Genomic DNA, 16,957 nt, shown 5'->3' on the forward strand with positions numbered 1-16,957 from the left:
GAGACAGTTTGTCAGATGACCCCCAAAACACTGAATTCAAGCCACAGTACACTGTGAAGACAGTGAAGCATGGTTGCGCAAGCATCATGATATGGGGATGTTTCTCATACTACGATGTTGGGCCTATTTATCACATACCAGGGATCATGGATCAGTTTGAATACATCAGAAAACTTGAAGAGGTCATGTTGCCTTATGCTGAAGAGGAAATGCCCTTGAAATGGGTGTTTCAACAAGACAACGACCCCAAACACACCAGTAAACGTGCAACATCTTGGTTCCAGACCAACAAGATTGACGTTATGGAGTGGCCAGCCCAATCCCCGGATCTTAATCCAATAGAAAACTTGTGAGGTGACATCAAAAATGCAGTTTCTGAGGCAAAACCAAGAAATAGAGAAGAACTGTGGAATGTAGTCCAATCATCCTGGGCTGGAATACCTGTTCACAGGTGCCAGAAGTTGGTTGACTCCATGCAACACAGATGTATATCAGTTCTCAGAAACAGTGGTTATACAACTAAATATTAATTAAGTGATTCAAAGGAAAGCAAAATCTTTAAACATTTTTCAGTTTATATAGTGAATGTTTGAGTTTGTAAAGAAGAATACAAACACTGCAATTTTTTTGAACAGTCTAATATTCACTTCTCTTCAATTTTTTAGAGGAACAACACAAATGTGATATATTTTTCTTCATGTTTTGATTTGGAATAGAATGTGTAGTGTTCCCAGTGCATTTGTGTGTATGGAAATAAAAGTTATTAGAAGGATTTTGAGCTTTATTCACTTTTTTCAACACACTGCTATTATTTTGAACACAACTGTACATCTGTCTCCCTCCAACTAACAGTTTGTGGCGCTGTAAAATATTCTGGCAAGCTAATGTCTCCCCACTTACCCCTAAACCTCAGGATGCAAGAGCGATGCTGCACAGGAGAAAGAGATCTTGGTCATGGCTGAACAGCTAAAGAAGGGGTTAGAGAGTGATGCTGGTAATACCTGGTCCAAGTTGCTAAGAGATAGGTTCATGACAAAGCATTGTCAAGGCTACCAGAAAAGCATCATGTAGAATCCTAACCAGTCAGAGCTGGAATGGACAGACGATAGCATCCAGTACCCAGAGGACACTTCCAGGTGTGCCCTGTAGGACATGGCCCTGTAGGAATGTAACAGTGAGATCCACTGGCAGGCTGGGGATAACCTATGCTCGAAGTCTGAACTGAAGAGCCTCCCAGGATTAGAAGACTCAGGTCCCAATCTACCAGCAGATGTTTACTGAAGAGAAAAGATCTAAGGAAAGATGAATGCACATGTGCTGAGAGAGATGTCCATCCTACTAAAGACATTAGTTAAAACTGAAACATAGTTGCGCTGGGAAGAGCTATAGCCCTTTGTAGCGTCCTACATTTTATTTTGTCTAGTCTTCCATCTCTCTGTAGGCAGCAATATAAACCATGGTATATTATTCATGTTTATCCAAATCACATCCAAATGTGTGTGTTCAGTATGATGTTGAACAAAAAAGTGGGGGGCTGAGGTTTTCAGCTTCAAAGTCTGGATCCAGCAGACCAAGAGCATTATATTGTATTTCTGCAGGACACAAAGTTAAATGGAGTAGTTCAGTATATGCAGAGGTATAGCCATGTGATGAGGCTGTGCCTTTGGGTTTGTCTAGTGTACAGGAGCAGGAGCTACACCCAGGCGTTGAAAGCTAGATTCTCTGTAAATATGCCATATCTTCAAAACAGAGAGTCTTCAGTTGTGAAAAGCAAATTCCAATAAAACTGTGTTGTACTTTAGAATAAACTTGTACCTAGCTAAATGTTAAAGAATATGTAAACCCAACATTTCATATTCCTGAAATGTGTCTGCTGTACAATGTACCTGTATGAAAAAGTATCCTGTTCTGTTTGTATTGCTTCCTTTGTGTGAAATACCTGATGTTCCTGCTGGTCCCTCTGCTCTCCCATTAAAAACTGACCACACTAGGCATGAGAACACAGCATTGTTAGTTTTCTAGCTGTGCTGTGAACTGAACCTGCTCTCCTCCGTTGATCAGACCTCTGCTGATATGCCTCTCATGCACAGCCATTAACTGACAAGATTAGTGTGCAGCTGCTTCTCCTCTCCTAGCTTTCTAAGATCCCTATGCAATTGAGAACTGAGAGAATATAATTACTTATAAAAAAGGGTGAAAAGGTATTTAGAATGTTTTTTTATATGTATAGACAAATGTTTTGCCTTTCATTTATATTTTGAACTGAGCGAGTTGATTTACAAGGTGAGGGTTTACATATACTTTAATGGTAACAATCTTGATGAGTCGGATAAATAATTAATAAAAGGGTTGAAATATGTTTCTGGAAAAAGAAAATTATGTTAAAGTGTTACTAAACCTATGACCCTGCATTCACTTTATCTGGTCTCCCACAGCACGCAGAACATGGAAATGCAATTACTTTAGTAACTATAAACTGCTAAATACTTTTTCTCATCAGCAGTATATAGCAGTCTTGTGACTTCTATCAGTGTCTGGCCCAGCAATGGTTAAAGCTTGTAGGAGGAGTTGTCATTCTTCTCTGACTGTTCTATAAAGCTACATGACCCTCTGTCTAGACAGTGCTGACTGGCCCTGTGCCGATTACATGCAACCTCCCCAAAGAAAAAAATTCTCTAGCCATACACACCAAACTGAGCATGTGCAGAGTGCCTCCTAGAGCTCTGTACTATCAGCAAATTAATTGGGGACTGTGTAAGAAGGGGAGGATCAGAGAAGACAGGATCAAACAGCCTTTTTACACAATGCTAAGGATGAACCCCAAGGTTCCTCAGTGAATATTACAAGCATGCTTTACTGTCTATACAGACTGATTTTACAGTTTGGGTTTAGTAACACTTTAACTCTTCTGTCAGCCATGTGACAAAAAGCCAAGGCATCTAGCTGTAATATTAAAAAGAAAGAGAAAGACAAAGTTCCAAGTACTCCACATTTAACTGAGTTTAAAAAAAAAGAGATATTTTAATTTCAGTTAGGTGTATGTAAATGGTCATATAAAGTTATAAAAACCAATGTTTACCTAGATGAACAAATTGGAATCTAATAAAAACTTTCTCCATAAAGCTTATTAAAAATCCATGTAATATTTTTCTGACAAAAAAAAATTGAACACAGCAGAAATGGAGCTCTTGGGTTTAATGATAAAAAAGAAGAGTCAATGATGACCACTTCCACTATTCAAAAACTAACAGCAGAAATTATGCTCCTTCATGCAACCTACCACAATATGAGGTTTTCCTATTGGACATTACTTTTTCAGAAAGATGAACTTGGCATTTAACATGTAGATTTGTAAAGGTGACTTTGTACATTAATTGCGCATACATAGTCATTGCTCAGACAGAAAAGAATTTGAAAAGGAGGCAAAATAATTAAAAGTGTGATTCTTAAAGAGGTTGCAGCTATAGAATAATAAGAAGAGGAATGAACATGGCCAAGTGGTGTACAGAATTGGATGTCCTTGCAAATTAATGTACAAAGTCACCTTTAAAAATCAATATATTAAATGCTAAGTTCACCTTTCTGAATAATAAACACATATTTTTGCTGGGTAAAAAAAAAAATGTTCACTCATTTTGTTTTTTACAGGGGTCTGCAGAGCATTGCACCTGCAATCACTGGATCGCAGGTGCAATGTCAGGCTACTGCACATTGTCCCTCCAGCTTTCTTGCCCATAACTCTGTATGGGCTTTCTGTTCATCAGTGCCCTCACAGCTCAAGAACGACAAGCCATCTTGACAAAAACACTGGTTATACTGGTCCTTTCAAATGCTTCCTACAGTTGTAATTAACTATTAAGTTCCTGTGTAATTTAACACTATTTCCAAATTACTAAGGAGTTCACCTTGAGTATGTAGATGACGGTCGTCCCCGTAGCTGGTCTATCTCTAACTGCATACGTTCAATTTCAGCCATTAGTTGCTCCTAGAGGAGAAATACAAAGTGTTTACTACACCTATTCAAAATTTTATAAAGACAGGTCAGAATCTTTACTAAGGAAACCAGTTAACATTAGTAATGTTTAAAAATACAATATTTTGAAATTATTCTCTAGGTAAATAAAATATATCTGTTCTAGATATTTAAAATTATCTTCCATGCAGAGGTAACAAAAATACTTAAGATTTCCTGTAACTCATACCCTGTTAATTTACATAAGAGCACACAATTCTAGAACAATGTCTATTATTGGCCATAGACATTCATTAAAGGAGACGTACAGCCAAAGCTCTTTTGGATGTACATCTCCTGTGGATCACAGGCGTGCAGTTTGCTCTGCACTCCTGTGACTCATTTTCAGCTGACTTCACTCAGCCGGTCCAGGCTGGGGAAAGATCCCGACTTTAAAGTCGGGATCCACCCCAGAGTCTGGAGTGGCACTTAGCTCAGCTTCTCAGTGAAGTGTTGAGAGCCTGAGCCAGCCACTCCCTCCCCCTTCAGAGCCCAGAGCGGGGGCAGAGCAGACAGCCGTGACTGACAGTCACCACTCTCTGCTCAGACTGGCTGTGATAACTCAGAGGTCATGCGATCGCTGAGTTCTCATACGTGGAGCCGGCAGGAATCAGATACAGCATCGGACCAATGCTGCATCCACCTACGCAAGTATAAATGGCAGAAAAAAAGTCCTTCTTCTCTTTTGACTACCAGACATACATGTACAATGTGGCAACTCGTGATTTTTTTTATGGGGCCAGTCTTTCCCCTAAATGATAGCTTAAATGGTTATGGGAAAAATTTATATGTTTTTCAAATGATTTGTACGGTATAGACCCAAAGAACAAAAGTCAGGGATCACAATATAAAAGTTCAAGCACAACTTTCAGCATATGTTAAGAACAGGAACACAAAGGGAATTCTAAAGAAAATTAGTTGATTACTACTTATCAATGTTTATCCTTTAAAAAAGGAACACATAGTCCTCTTAAGCTGGCAATACAAGATTCAAATATGGAGCCCTAGGTGGCCAATCTTCAGTTTTGTCAAACACTGTTTAGCCGATCAAAACAGTTACTGCAATCAATTAGATGCAGTCGCTGTTCGGGCATTCAGCTGCTGAATACAATAGCCGGCAGGGGTGATTCTTTCATCCATGCTGTTTAGCACTCTAGACATGTATAGATGTATTCTTTAGTTCAAGAGCTCCTATGTTCACATTCAAATCTCTAATATCTGCCTTTGCTGGTGCTGTCATGCATAGCCCCATAGACACAATATCGGCCTATATCAGTCAGGATGCTGCCTAGGTTCTGCAGGGGTACCATGGCAAAATGCCAAAAAATTGTAAAGAAAAACAGGTAGACCAAGCCTACTTTATTTTACACAGAGCCACAGGTTGTTACTACCATTACATCACTCCCATACTTAAAAAGCCCTCCCTGGACCCCACCAACCTGAACAACTTAAGACCCATCTCCCTGCTGCCATTTACCTCTAAACTCCTAGAATGCTTAGTCTACAATCGCCTGAGCTCCTACCTCACTAACAACAACCTTCTTGACCCTCTACAGTATGGCTTTCGCTCACTACAGTCCACTGAAACTGCCCTACTAAAACTCACTAATGATCTACTAACAGCTAAAACCAATGGCCACTACTCCGTACTCTTACTACTTGACCTCTCTGCGGCTTTTGATACGGGTGACCATCCCCTCCCTCCTCAAAAAACTCCTCTCTCTTGGCCTCATGGACTCTGCTATCTCCTGGTTTCCTCCTACCTATCGCAGCGCTCCTTCAGCGTTGCCTATAATGCTGCCTCCTCCTCTTCACTCCCTCTTTCTGTAGGGGTCCTTCAAGGTTCTGACCTTGGACCCCTTCTCTTCTCCATCTACACTTCCTCCCTTGGTCACTTGATAAACTCCCATGGCTTTAAGTACCATCTCTATGCTGATGACACACAAATCTATCTTTCTACCCCTCACCTCACCTCTTCAGTCTCCTCTCGCATTACTAACCTACTAAGTGACATATCGGCATGGATGTCAGTCCACTTCTTCAAACTCAATCTTTCCAAAACTGAGCTCTTAGTATTCCCCCCAGCCCGGACCCCCTATCCTGACTTCTCCATCAAGATCAATAACACAATCATCAGTCCCTCCCCTCATGCAAGGGTACTACGTGTAATCCTAGACTCCCATCTGTCCTTTCAGTCCCAAATCCATCACTGCCCAAATCTTGTAGACTTCAGCTCCGCAACATCTCCAAGATACGCCCGTTCCTATTCTCGGAAACCACTAAGCAACTTATTCACTCCCTGGTTATATCTCGCCTTGACTATTGTAACTCCCTCCTCATTGGCCTATCTAATCGCAGGCTATCCCCTCTTCAGTCTATTATGAATGCTGCTGCCAGACTCATCCAGCTTACTAACCGTTCTGTATCTGCCACCACTCTCTGCTAATCACTCCACTGGCTTCCCATTGCCCAACGGATAAAATTCAAAACATTAACAATAACATATAAAGCCATTTGTAACTCTGCCCCAAATTACATCACCAATCTTGTCTCTAAATATCACCCAAACCGTACTCTCCGCTCCTCGCAAGACCTCCTGCTCTCTAGCTCCCTTGTCTCCACCTCCCATGCTCATCTTCAGGACTTCTCCAGAGCTTCCCTCATCCTCTGGAACTCTCTACCCCAATTTATCAGACTATCGCCTACTCTGCTGACTTTTAGGCGATCTCTGAAAACCTATCTCTTCAGGGAAGCCTATCCTTCCCTCAGCTAATAATGGAATCTTCTACTCTTCCAACCAGTCCATCCCCCACAGTTACTACCTTTTGTACCACTAGCCCCTCCCTCCTAGATTGTAAGCTCCAAGGAGCAGGGCCCTCCTATCCCTCTTGTACTGAACTGTATTGTTGCTGTATTGTCTCCCGTTATATTGTAAAGCGCTGAGCAAACTGTTGGCGCTATATAAATCCTGTATAATAATAACTACTACAGCATTACAAGTACAGACGGTGCTGGACAGCCCACCTGCAGCCTACCAGTCAAAGACACCCTCTACTGCCTATCTCCCACTGCCAGGGCAACTCTAGCTGCATAAAGGAAAGAAACTGATGTAGAAATCAACATAAGGGTTGCCTATGCTATGCTTATGCACTGCAAAGCTGCATTGAGGCTGAGTTCACACATATGCAGTGCGGTATATCGCATGTGATATGCACAGGAAATGCACCGCATTCCTGTGCAAATCACATGCGAATTGCGTGTGGTGCATTTGGAGGCATACATTTTGTATGTGTCCAATCGCACCGCATCCAGACCCAAAAAGGTGCAGGACCCTTTTTTTGGTCCACACTACAATCGGATCGCATGGGTATTCACACTCATGCGATCCGATTCTGCACATCGCACCACGTTTTGCGGACCCATTTTGGGATGTTGTTAACTTAACACACCCACAGCTGCTCGTATGAATGGGGTGCGATTCTGATGCGATGCGGAATTCGCACAGAAAATGGAGATCTCTCTAGTAGTGATGTCAACTACAGTGATTTCCAGCTTTCAGAGGGATCAGTCAGACATGGTATATGCATTGTTGCACTGTCCCAAGCTGGAACTATGTAATATTGCAAAATAATCCATATCTAAAATTCTTCTTTAAGTTTATTTAAATTTGTTAATTAACTTCTATACACAGGATTGATTCCTAGTATTGTGCTGACTATATTAACAGCACTACTACCTGTTCTTAATTTCAATATTGTTCCAAATTATATTATCAGTGTCACAAAGAGAAGTTGCTGGGGAACCTTATTTAAGTTTTACTATGGGGCCCCATGAACTGTAGTGTCACCAATGCACTATCATGTGTTAAGAAGCATGTGTCAGAAAAAATACTGCATATCTGTTTTTTGTCAGTTCTTGTGAAAATAGCAGACCATTTGAAATGAATTTGCTGTCTAAGTGCACTCTGTGACAGAATGCATATTAACACGACACACAAGAATGGCAAAGTGTGAATGGGCCCTAAAACACATTAATGCTAAGTTTTGTTCTTTAGAATATAGCAATCCTAGGCAGGTAGTTTATTTTTAAAGAACTCTCTTGACCTAAGCAATTATTATCTTTGAGACCTTTATTGGAAAAAGTAACTGTATAATTCTCATTGCAAGAATCAATACACAAAACTGCATGTGATCAAACTTGATGTGATCAAACAGTCTGTGTTGAACGCTGGGCAATGTTCTCTTACAAAAAAAAATCTCAGAAACAGAAGCTTCATGCATGCATTTAATTAATATTCAAACACCTGCCCTGTAGATGGCAATCTCATACACCTGTAGTGTGTATACATATAGAAGCAATGATGTCGCAGTAACACACTCAAGGCGACTTGTTTAGCTATATGCTATGCCTGTGTATACTTTCATACAAACCTTGCTCAGAAGAAGCTCATCCTGAAGCTTTTTCATGTTAGCTATCTCTTCCGAGAGAGTGTTCTGACATAGAAGAAGCAAGCAAATGCAAGAGAAGACAAAAGGTTTAGATGCAAGCCTGAGAGAGAAAGATCAGCTGAGGAGACAATGAAGTCTCAGGAAATCTAAGTAAAATAATAGCTGGTTAGAAGTCAGTAGCAACCAGTAAAGAAACCAGAGGCAGACTGTGAAATGTACTGCAGTACTTTTAAATTACTTTTAAATAGTAAGCCTTCTGAAAAACTAAATGAGGCTATCAACGTATAACTGTACCATACACTGGTAGTTGCCTGGCTGTCTGTTGACCCTTTAGCTTTTAAGCTGGCCATACAAAAGAAGAATTTTGTTCACAAATTATTTGTTCAATTTTCGATTTTAGACAAATCAGTTGTTGTGACAAGAATATTAGGAGAAGCAGGGTAGAAATTTTTGACAAACTTCAAACTGTGAATGTGGTTTTCGTTCAGGAAAAACTAGTACATATTGTATTGAAACCTGTTTAATATATCTGGGATTCCATTCAAATAGCATGCCAAGATGAAATTTTAAAGACTTTCGACTTACATAAGTTGACTCAATCATGGCATAAAAAGAATGTCATAATGAATGATTTTTTAAATGAATGACACAGTTCTGTAACAAGTAGAGAAATCAGGTGTTCTGACTACACTGTCCCTTCACTTGCTGCATTCTTCTTCAAGGTCATTATAACTCGAGACAGCCAGAAAACTAGAATTTTTTAGAATAGGTCAGCATTGGCATAGTCCAGGGTTCTGTTAAAGTGGACATATATTCAAATGCTACCCTAAAGTGGCTGGACTAAATGAATAAATGATAGAGTTGTTAAAGAATACATATTTCCTGGAGTAAATGGTGCTCCAGATTCCAGGCCTAGGCGTTTGAACAAATAACCCATGTGAGAGGGAACCTTGAGTAGAATTTTCTCCAGGAAATATATTTCAGCTATTCTATTACTCTTTATTTTTCAAACACAACCAGACAGTTAGCATTTTTTAATATACACAAAATATTTTTTTGTACAATGTATTAGATCTGTTTTATCTAAGAACTCTAATGTTGTGCAGAGGTACTTGTCATACTTACCCATGTAGGTGACAGCAGAGGAAAGATTACAACATAATTCAAAATCTACAATTCTACAGTCTGTCACACTACCCCCACCTTTTGTCTGCTCATTGGACTACTACAGAATATTTTCACTTTGAGGCTCTCCGTCTTATAAAAACACTGAAGTACCTCCTCCAATGCATCAGCTAAGAGTGCAGGCAATGCCACTGCAAGCTTGAGGTCTATATTCAGCTGTCAAATGGCAGCTCAGTATAAAAAAAATAAAACCTTTAGCAAGCAGCTAAAGTTTAACTGAAAAATAATTTCAATATTTCTGAAGACATACTGCTATTGAAGTTGTATTTAGAAGCACTATTTATCAACAGTTGGTCTCTAAAAAGTTAACTTACAGATGTATATCAATAAATTAGAATATCATCAAAAGGTTTAATTCAGTTAATTTAATTCAGTAATAAAATTCAATAAGTAAAACGTGTATATTATATAGATTCATTACACACAGAGCAGTATATTTCAAGCAGTTCTTTCTTTTAATTTTGATGATAATGGCTTACTGCTAGTGAAACCCCAAAATTCAGTATCTCAGAAAATTCGAATATAGTAAAAAAGTTCAATAATGTAGACTCATGGGGGAGAATTTACTAAAGCCGGTTCACTCAGAACCTGGTGCTGCTGTGCATGGTAGCCAATCAGCTTCTAACTCCCGCTTGTTCAATTAAGCTTTAGCAATAAAACCTGGAAGCTGATTGGTTTCTATGCAGAAGTGCACAAGATTCTGAGTGAACCAGCTTTAGTAAATAAACCCCATGGAGTCACAGTCTAATCAGCTAATTAACTCAAAACACCGTTAAAGGTTTCCTGAGACTTTAAATTGTCTCTCAGTCTGGTTCAGTTGGTTACTCCATCATGGGGAAGACTGCTGACTTGACAGTTGTCCAGAAGACAGTCATTGACACCCTCCACAAGGAGGGCAAGTCACAAAAGGCCATTGGTAAAGAAGCTGGCTGTTCACAGAGTGCTGTATCCAAACATATTAACCACTTGCCTACTGGGCACTTATACCCCCCTTCCTGCCCAGGCCAATATTCAGCTTTCAGCGCTGCCACAGTTTAAATGACAATTGTGCGGTCATGCAACACTGTACCCATATGAAATTTTTATAATTTTTTTTCACACAAATAGAGCTTTCTTTTGGTGGTATTTATTGGGTGTTTTATTTTTTGCGCTATAAACAAAAAAAAGAGCAAAAAATTTGAAAAAAAAGGTTTTCTTTGTTTCTATTGTAAAATTTTGCAAACAGGTAATTTTTCTCCTTCACTGATGTGCGTTGATGAGGCTGCACTGATGAGGTGGCATGGATAGACAGCACTGATAGGCAGCACTGATGATGCTGCACTGATATGCAACAATGATGGGCACCGATAGGCGGCACTGATGGGTACTGATGGGTGGCACTGACTGACAGCACTGACTGCTGGCACTGCTGGGCATGACTGGTGGCACTGCTGGGTGGCACTGCTGGGCAGCACTGATGGGTAGCACTGATGGGTGGCACTGCTGGGCACAGGTGGGTGGCACTGCTGGGCACAAGTGGGTGGCACTACTAGGCACAGGTGGGTGGCACTGCTGGGCACAGGTGGGTGGCACTTCTGGGCACAGGTGGGCAGCACTGCTGGGCACAGGTGGGTGGCACTGCTGGGCACTGATCATCAGGGCACTGATGATCAGTGCCCAGATGATCGGTGCTGATCCATCCTCTGACAATTGTCGGTTATAGGCAGTACTTTCCTCAGGCTGTGACAGCGTGAGGAAAGTGCAGCTGATAACCAGCAACTGCATTTACCTGTGATCTGCTGTGTCACTGGACACAGCTGATCACATGGTAAAAGGCCGCTGTGATTGGCCTTTTACCACATCACGTAATCAGCTGTGTCCGTAGGACACATCAATCACGGAGATCGCCAGTTGCACTCCCCCGTGGGGGCTATAGCGTGGTTGGCAAGTGGTTAATGGAAAGTTGAGTGGAAGGAAAAAGTGTGGTAGAAAAAGGTGCACAAGCAACAGGGATAACCGCAGCCTTGAGAGGATTGTGAAGCAAAGGCCATTCAAGAATTTAGGGGAAATTCACAAGGAGTGGACTATGGCTGGTGTCAGTCCTGCAAGAACCACCACACACAGACATATCCAGGACAGGGGCTGCAACTGTCGCATTCTTTGTGTCAAGCCACTACTGAACCAGAGACAACATCAGAAGTGTCTTACCTGAGCTAAGGAGAAAAAGGACTTGACTGTTGCTCAGTGGTCCAAAGTCTTCTTGCGAAGTTTGCAAGTAAATTTTGCATTTCTTTTGGAAATCAAGGTCACAGAGTCTGGAAAAAGAGTGGAGAGCCACAGAATCCAAGTTGCATGAGGTCCAGTGGGAAGTTTACACAGTCAGTGATGATTTGGGGAGCCATGTGATCTGCTCTTGTTGGTCCACTGTGTTTCATTGCATCGTCGAAGTGTCGTTATGGCAACTTCTGTGTGTCCCACTGGCTGTCTCCACCCAGCTCCATCATACTGAAGGTCTAAGGCGCCTATCCTGGTCCTGTTGCAGTCCAACTGAGGTCACTTCTGATGTGCTCATTCTACTGTGGGTTTGAGGCGGTTCTCCTAGACCGTCTCCAGTCCATCTGAGGTCACCTCTGTTGCACACCCGATCGTCACTTCTGGTGCCCAGCTCATACGCCTTACCACTGTCAACCCTGGAGGCTGGAAGTACATGGATCATTTAGGCTTATCTGTCCACTTTGGATGAGACCAAGCCCTTTATGGAGTGATCCACATCATTGCCGTTCACCTCCCCAGTCATCATCCCACCAGATTGGTATGTTACAGTGTACCTCTGCCACTAGCACAGCTCATGGCTTTGCCTATTGACGTCCTGCGCTTTACACACAGCCACTCACTGGTGGACAGTTTTTTGCTGGACAATAATATATATATCCTTATTAAGCTCTATTAAAATGTATTCTTCATGTTCTATGGTTCAAATGTGCCTACTTACAATATTGGGTTCATATATGTGGGACTAGTACCAGTTTGTGGTCCTTATCTATAGCACTCTTAATCAGTGTGTATGTTGTTGGTCCACTGTGTTTTATCAAGTCAAGGAAATTCTAGAGCACTTCATACTTCCCTCTGCTGACCAGCTTTTTTGGAGATGCTGATTCCATTTTCCAGCAGGATTTGGCACCTGCCTAAACTGCCAAAAGTACCAATACCTGGTTTAATGATCATGGTATCGATGTGCTTGATTGGCCAGCAAACTCACCTGACCTAAACCCCATAAAGAATCTGTGGGGTACTGTCAAGAGGAAGATGAGAGAAACCAGACCCAACAATGCAGACGAGCTGAAGGTCGCTATCAAAACAACCTGGGCTTCCATAACAACTCAGCAGTGTCACAGGCTGATCGCCTCCATGCCATGCCGCATTGATGCAGTAATTCATGCAAAAGGAGCCCCAACCAAGTATTGAGTGCATACTATACTGTACATGGAAATACTTTTCAGTAAGCCAACAATTCTGTATTAAAAATCCTTTTTATTATTGATCTTAAGTAATATTCTAATTTTCTGAGTTACTGAATTTTGGGTTTTCATTAGCTGTAAGCCATAATCATCAAAATTAAAAGAAAGAAATTCTTGAAATTTATCACTCAGTGCATAATGAATCTAATATATGAGTTCCACTTTTTTAATTGAATTACTGAAATAAATTAACTTTTTGATGATATTCTAATTTATTAAGATGCACCTGTACAACACCTGTCAGCTTCTGTCACTCAGAAATTCAGAAAACTCATTGACAAGGTCATGTGCAAACTATTCTGGCCTAGAAAACAAAACACAGATTATGGCAATGATCAGTGACTTAATGGACTATACACGTACCTTCTCTTCCAGGGCACCCATTCTTTCCTTAAGATGCAACTGTAACCTCTCATTTGATTCAGACAGGAGTTTGTCAACTGTCTCTGACAGGCGTTTGTTGTGCTCATCGTTCATTCTTTCTCTTTGACGAGCCTGCAGAAGACAGCAAGTGTTCAGCAAACGCAAGTAAAGGATTTAAAAAGATTGACTTCTAATAAACAAGCTGACTGGGAACTGACCTCTTATAGTAGTACTCCGGCCAAAAGTTGCTTTCTAATATTTAGTAGAGTCTTGGTTGTTGCTATCATCAGTATAGAAAGTAAGAAGAAATCTCCTGATGTGGACACTGGTTTCAGGGGCAACTGTTCAAAGTTAAAATTCTTCTCACTGGAGAGATTTCTTCTCACTTACCACTGTGCTTCCAGGACAGAAAGTAAAGAGAAGTCTCATAACAGGAACATGAGAAACTAAAAATCTGAAAGGGACTCTAACTATTCCCCATTCTATCCAATACTGGAATTTTTTTTTACTGGAATGAAACTGTTGCAGACTGTTGTCTGTACACAGGGAAATCAGCCATTTTGTCTAATGAAACAAAAGGGACTATAGACATAGATGCTGATAAGGGCACTGCACAACCTTTTGACCAGGGTAACTACTTGAACTAGATAGTAACTTTTTCTTGTTCACTGAAGAACACATTCACAGTATTCAGAGACAATTTTTTTTGCCACCCTCAAGAGAACATAGACACTGGCCAGCAAAAAAAACAAAAAAAAAACAGTGACCAGGCCAGTGAATAAACCCATAATAAGAAATGCAAACCGCGCAAGTGCATGTTGGATGAAATTACCACATAAACTCTGATCACTCCTCAGATGGTCTCAATCGCACAGCATATATATAAATTCATGTGGAGATAAAGAAAGTGTCTCTCATAGTGCAAATTGCTTAAAACACCATTTACTAAATATAAAAAGCACTTACAAACGAATAAAAAAGCATCGGCATTAAAATATAATCACCAAACTGCACAGAGCTGTACTTCCGATAAAATCTTACGCATTGATGTTACAAGGGAGGCTCCTTGGAGCGACCAGAGTTTATGTGGCCTGGCTTGATAAACATGAGTTCCGGTCTGGGTTTATTAAACAAAGCGGATGCTGACCTCTCTGACTAAGGGGTCACTGAATCTGGTAAGCATCCATCTTATATTCACAGTGGTGTTTGGTCACATTAGTGTTTATGGAAGATTTAAGGAGGATGCTGGAACACTCAATTTAAAGGGGTCTGTTTTATACACTTTAAAGCAGACTGTTATATTTTGGAAGTATTTTATACACAGTAACTTTTCTTTTTGGGACTGTCTTATTTATCATTGAGCACCTTTTCACTTGCATGAAATTATACCTTTTATATTTGTACATATATGAATTATTGTTTTATATGTATTGCTCAGTTATGTATTCTTGAGATATTTACACACATTTTTCCTATATATATTAGCGCCACACTTGTTATTTCATTCAGCGAATAAACCCTCCCACACCTTGGAGGTTGGGTATTTCTACAGATTAAATTTTTCTTCACCGAATATTTCTCCACAAGCTGCTTGAGCCAGTTTCTATATGTACTTATTCGGATTAGCACATCCTCTACAATAGCTTTTTAGGACGAACCTGGACCCTGTTGGATTGCACAATTGTAAGGCTAATCTGGAATGTGACCCTTGGGCACCGAGCTAAGCACGAGCGTATTGTGTTAAATAGCCGCAGAGTCGTTTCTGGGTCTTGAGCCATGACACCTAATCTTTGGAAACTAACTTTGTGAAAAAGCTATGTGGGCTGAACTCCGGGAGCTACCTCATTGTTAGGATCTATTAATGTTCTATTTTCTGTCAATTTATCACGGAAATGGTTAATGCTGAGGAACTGCGTGTGGACTCACTATGTCAAGGGAGTGGTACTGGTATGAGCCCCATGCTTTTATTCCCACCATTCAAGATTTAGGATATAATTTTCCTGTTTCTGCTTGTCGTCAGTGACACTGAGATTTTCCTCGGTTGATCTCAGCTGTCTGTCTACAGTGAGTTTGTCACCTAAGGCCATCCGAACCTCCCCCCCTGCTACTAGCAGTTGATTTGTGGGTACCCATTGTTTAGTCTTATTCCCTGAGCTACATTGTCACTGCCTTGCCTTGTCCTATGGTAATGAATCCCTCTAGCTCATGCTCCATTAAAAGCTCCTCTGCTGCCTGCAGTGTAAGCACTCAAGGCTCCACATCGACATTCTGGAATGCAGTCTTCTGCTGGGGTCCTTAGAATAGCACCGTTAGGAGCGACTCCCTCATAGGATCTGGCTTTTGATTCTTCTGTTGAAGTTTTGTCTGATGGCAAGTCTTAGAAATCCTTGAAGCAGTGCCCACCACTTTGAAACTGGAAGAGCAACCTGCAACTTCTAGCAGTGCTGCTACCTGTCTAGGATGTCTTCTGGGCCCAAGACTACTAAAGCTTTTCTGGTGCGCCCATTAGTCTCAGATGTTTTTCATCAGGGCTGGCACACTCTGGATAAACTGTGAACTCCTCCCAAAGTTTAGCAGTTCTAGATCCACTTGAGGAGTCTTACTAAAAAGTGGGCTTTTCCCATGGTGGAACTTGCAACTACCTGTTTTAATAAGACACTGACGATCCCTGTGGAGGATGCACCCGATTTCAAGGATCCCAAATATAAATGTTTGGAGATATTTTCTAAAGCCTTGTTTTCATATGCTGTCCTGCCAAGCAAACCTACACTTTGTATATGATCACTCGACAAAGTGATCATAGATCAAAGATCACACAATATAATACCTACTATAATCACCCCTAAAGAAAAGTAACACTTTCACCCTTGAAAGCAAATAATAATAATAATAAACCTTTTCTTTCACTAATACTCAAACACCCATATAGAAAATTCAAAATTAATACATAAATAAATTAAAAAATCAAAATAATATCCAAAAATAAAATAAACAAAATAAAATAATAAAATGTCCAAAATAGTGTCCAAAATAATGTCCAGAAAAATAAACATTATAAATAATAGTCCACCAAAAGTATCTCAATCCAGTGTGTTCAACTTTCAATTCTCCATTCCGAACCTCATGATACCTCGAGAAAATAAACTATAATAGTGTATTATCTTCCAAATATCATATAAGTGTATATACAGTGAAGGAAATAAGTATTTGATCCCCTGCTGATTTTGAATGTTTGCCCACTCACAAAGAAATGATCAGTCTAAAAATCAAATGGTAGGTGTATTGTAACACTGAGAGACAGAATAGAAACAAAAAATTCAAAAGAAATGCATGTTTAACAAATTGTGCACTGATTTTCATGTTCATGAGGGAAATAAATATTTGATCCCCTATCATTCAGCAGGATTTCTGGCTACCAGGTGTCTTTCATACAGGTAACAAGCTGAGATTAG

At 40.4% G+C, this 16,957-nt stretch overlaps 1 protein-coding gene across 2 annotated transcripts in view; it reads right to left on the minus strand.

The window, feature by feature from the left end:
• PPFIA3 (PPFI scaffold protein A3) overlaps window positions 1-16,957 on the minus strand; it is a 460,187-nt gene that overhangs the window by 162,281 nt on the left and 280,949 nt on the right. For both annotated transcript variants that reach the window (XM_089671605.1, XM_089671604.1), the window contains exons 11-13: window positions 13,506-13,637; window positions 8,443-8,505; window positions 3,906-3,985 (exon numbers count right to left, since the gene is read on the minus strand). In XM_089671605.1, coding sequence (XP_089527731.1) covers window positions 3,906-3,985; window positions 8,443-8,505; window positions 13,506-13,637 — 275 coding nt within the window. The remainder of the gene's footprint in view (window positions 1-3,905; window positions 3,986-8,442; window positions 8,506-13,505; window positions 13,638-16,957) is intronic.

The sequence above is a fragment of the Staurois parvus genome, unplaced genomic scaffold (genome assembly GCF_062004578.1).
Source record: "Staurois parvus isolate SC_StPar_1 unplaced genomic scaffold, SC_StPar_1.0 ptg000108l, whole genome shotgun sequence".
In the NCBI taxonomy this organism is placed as follows: Eukaryota; Metazoa; Chordata; class Amphibia; order Anura; family Ranidae; genus Staurois; species Staurois parvus.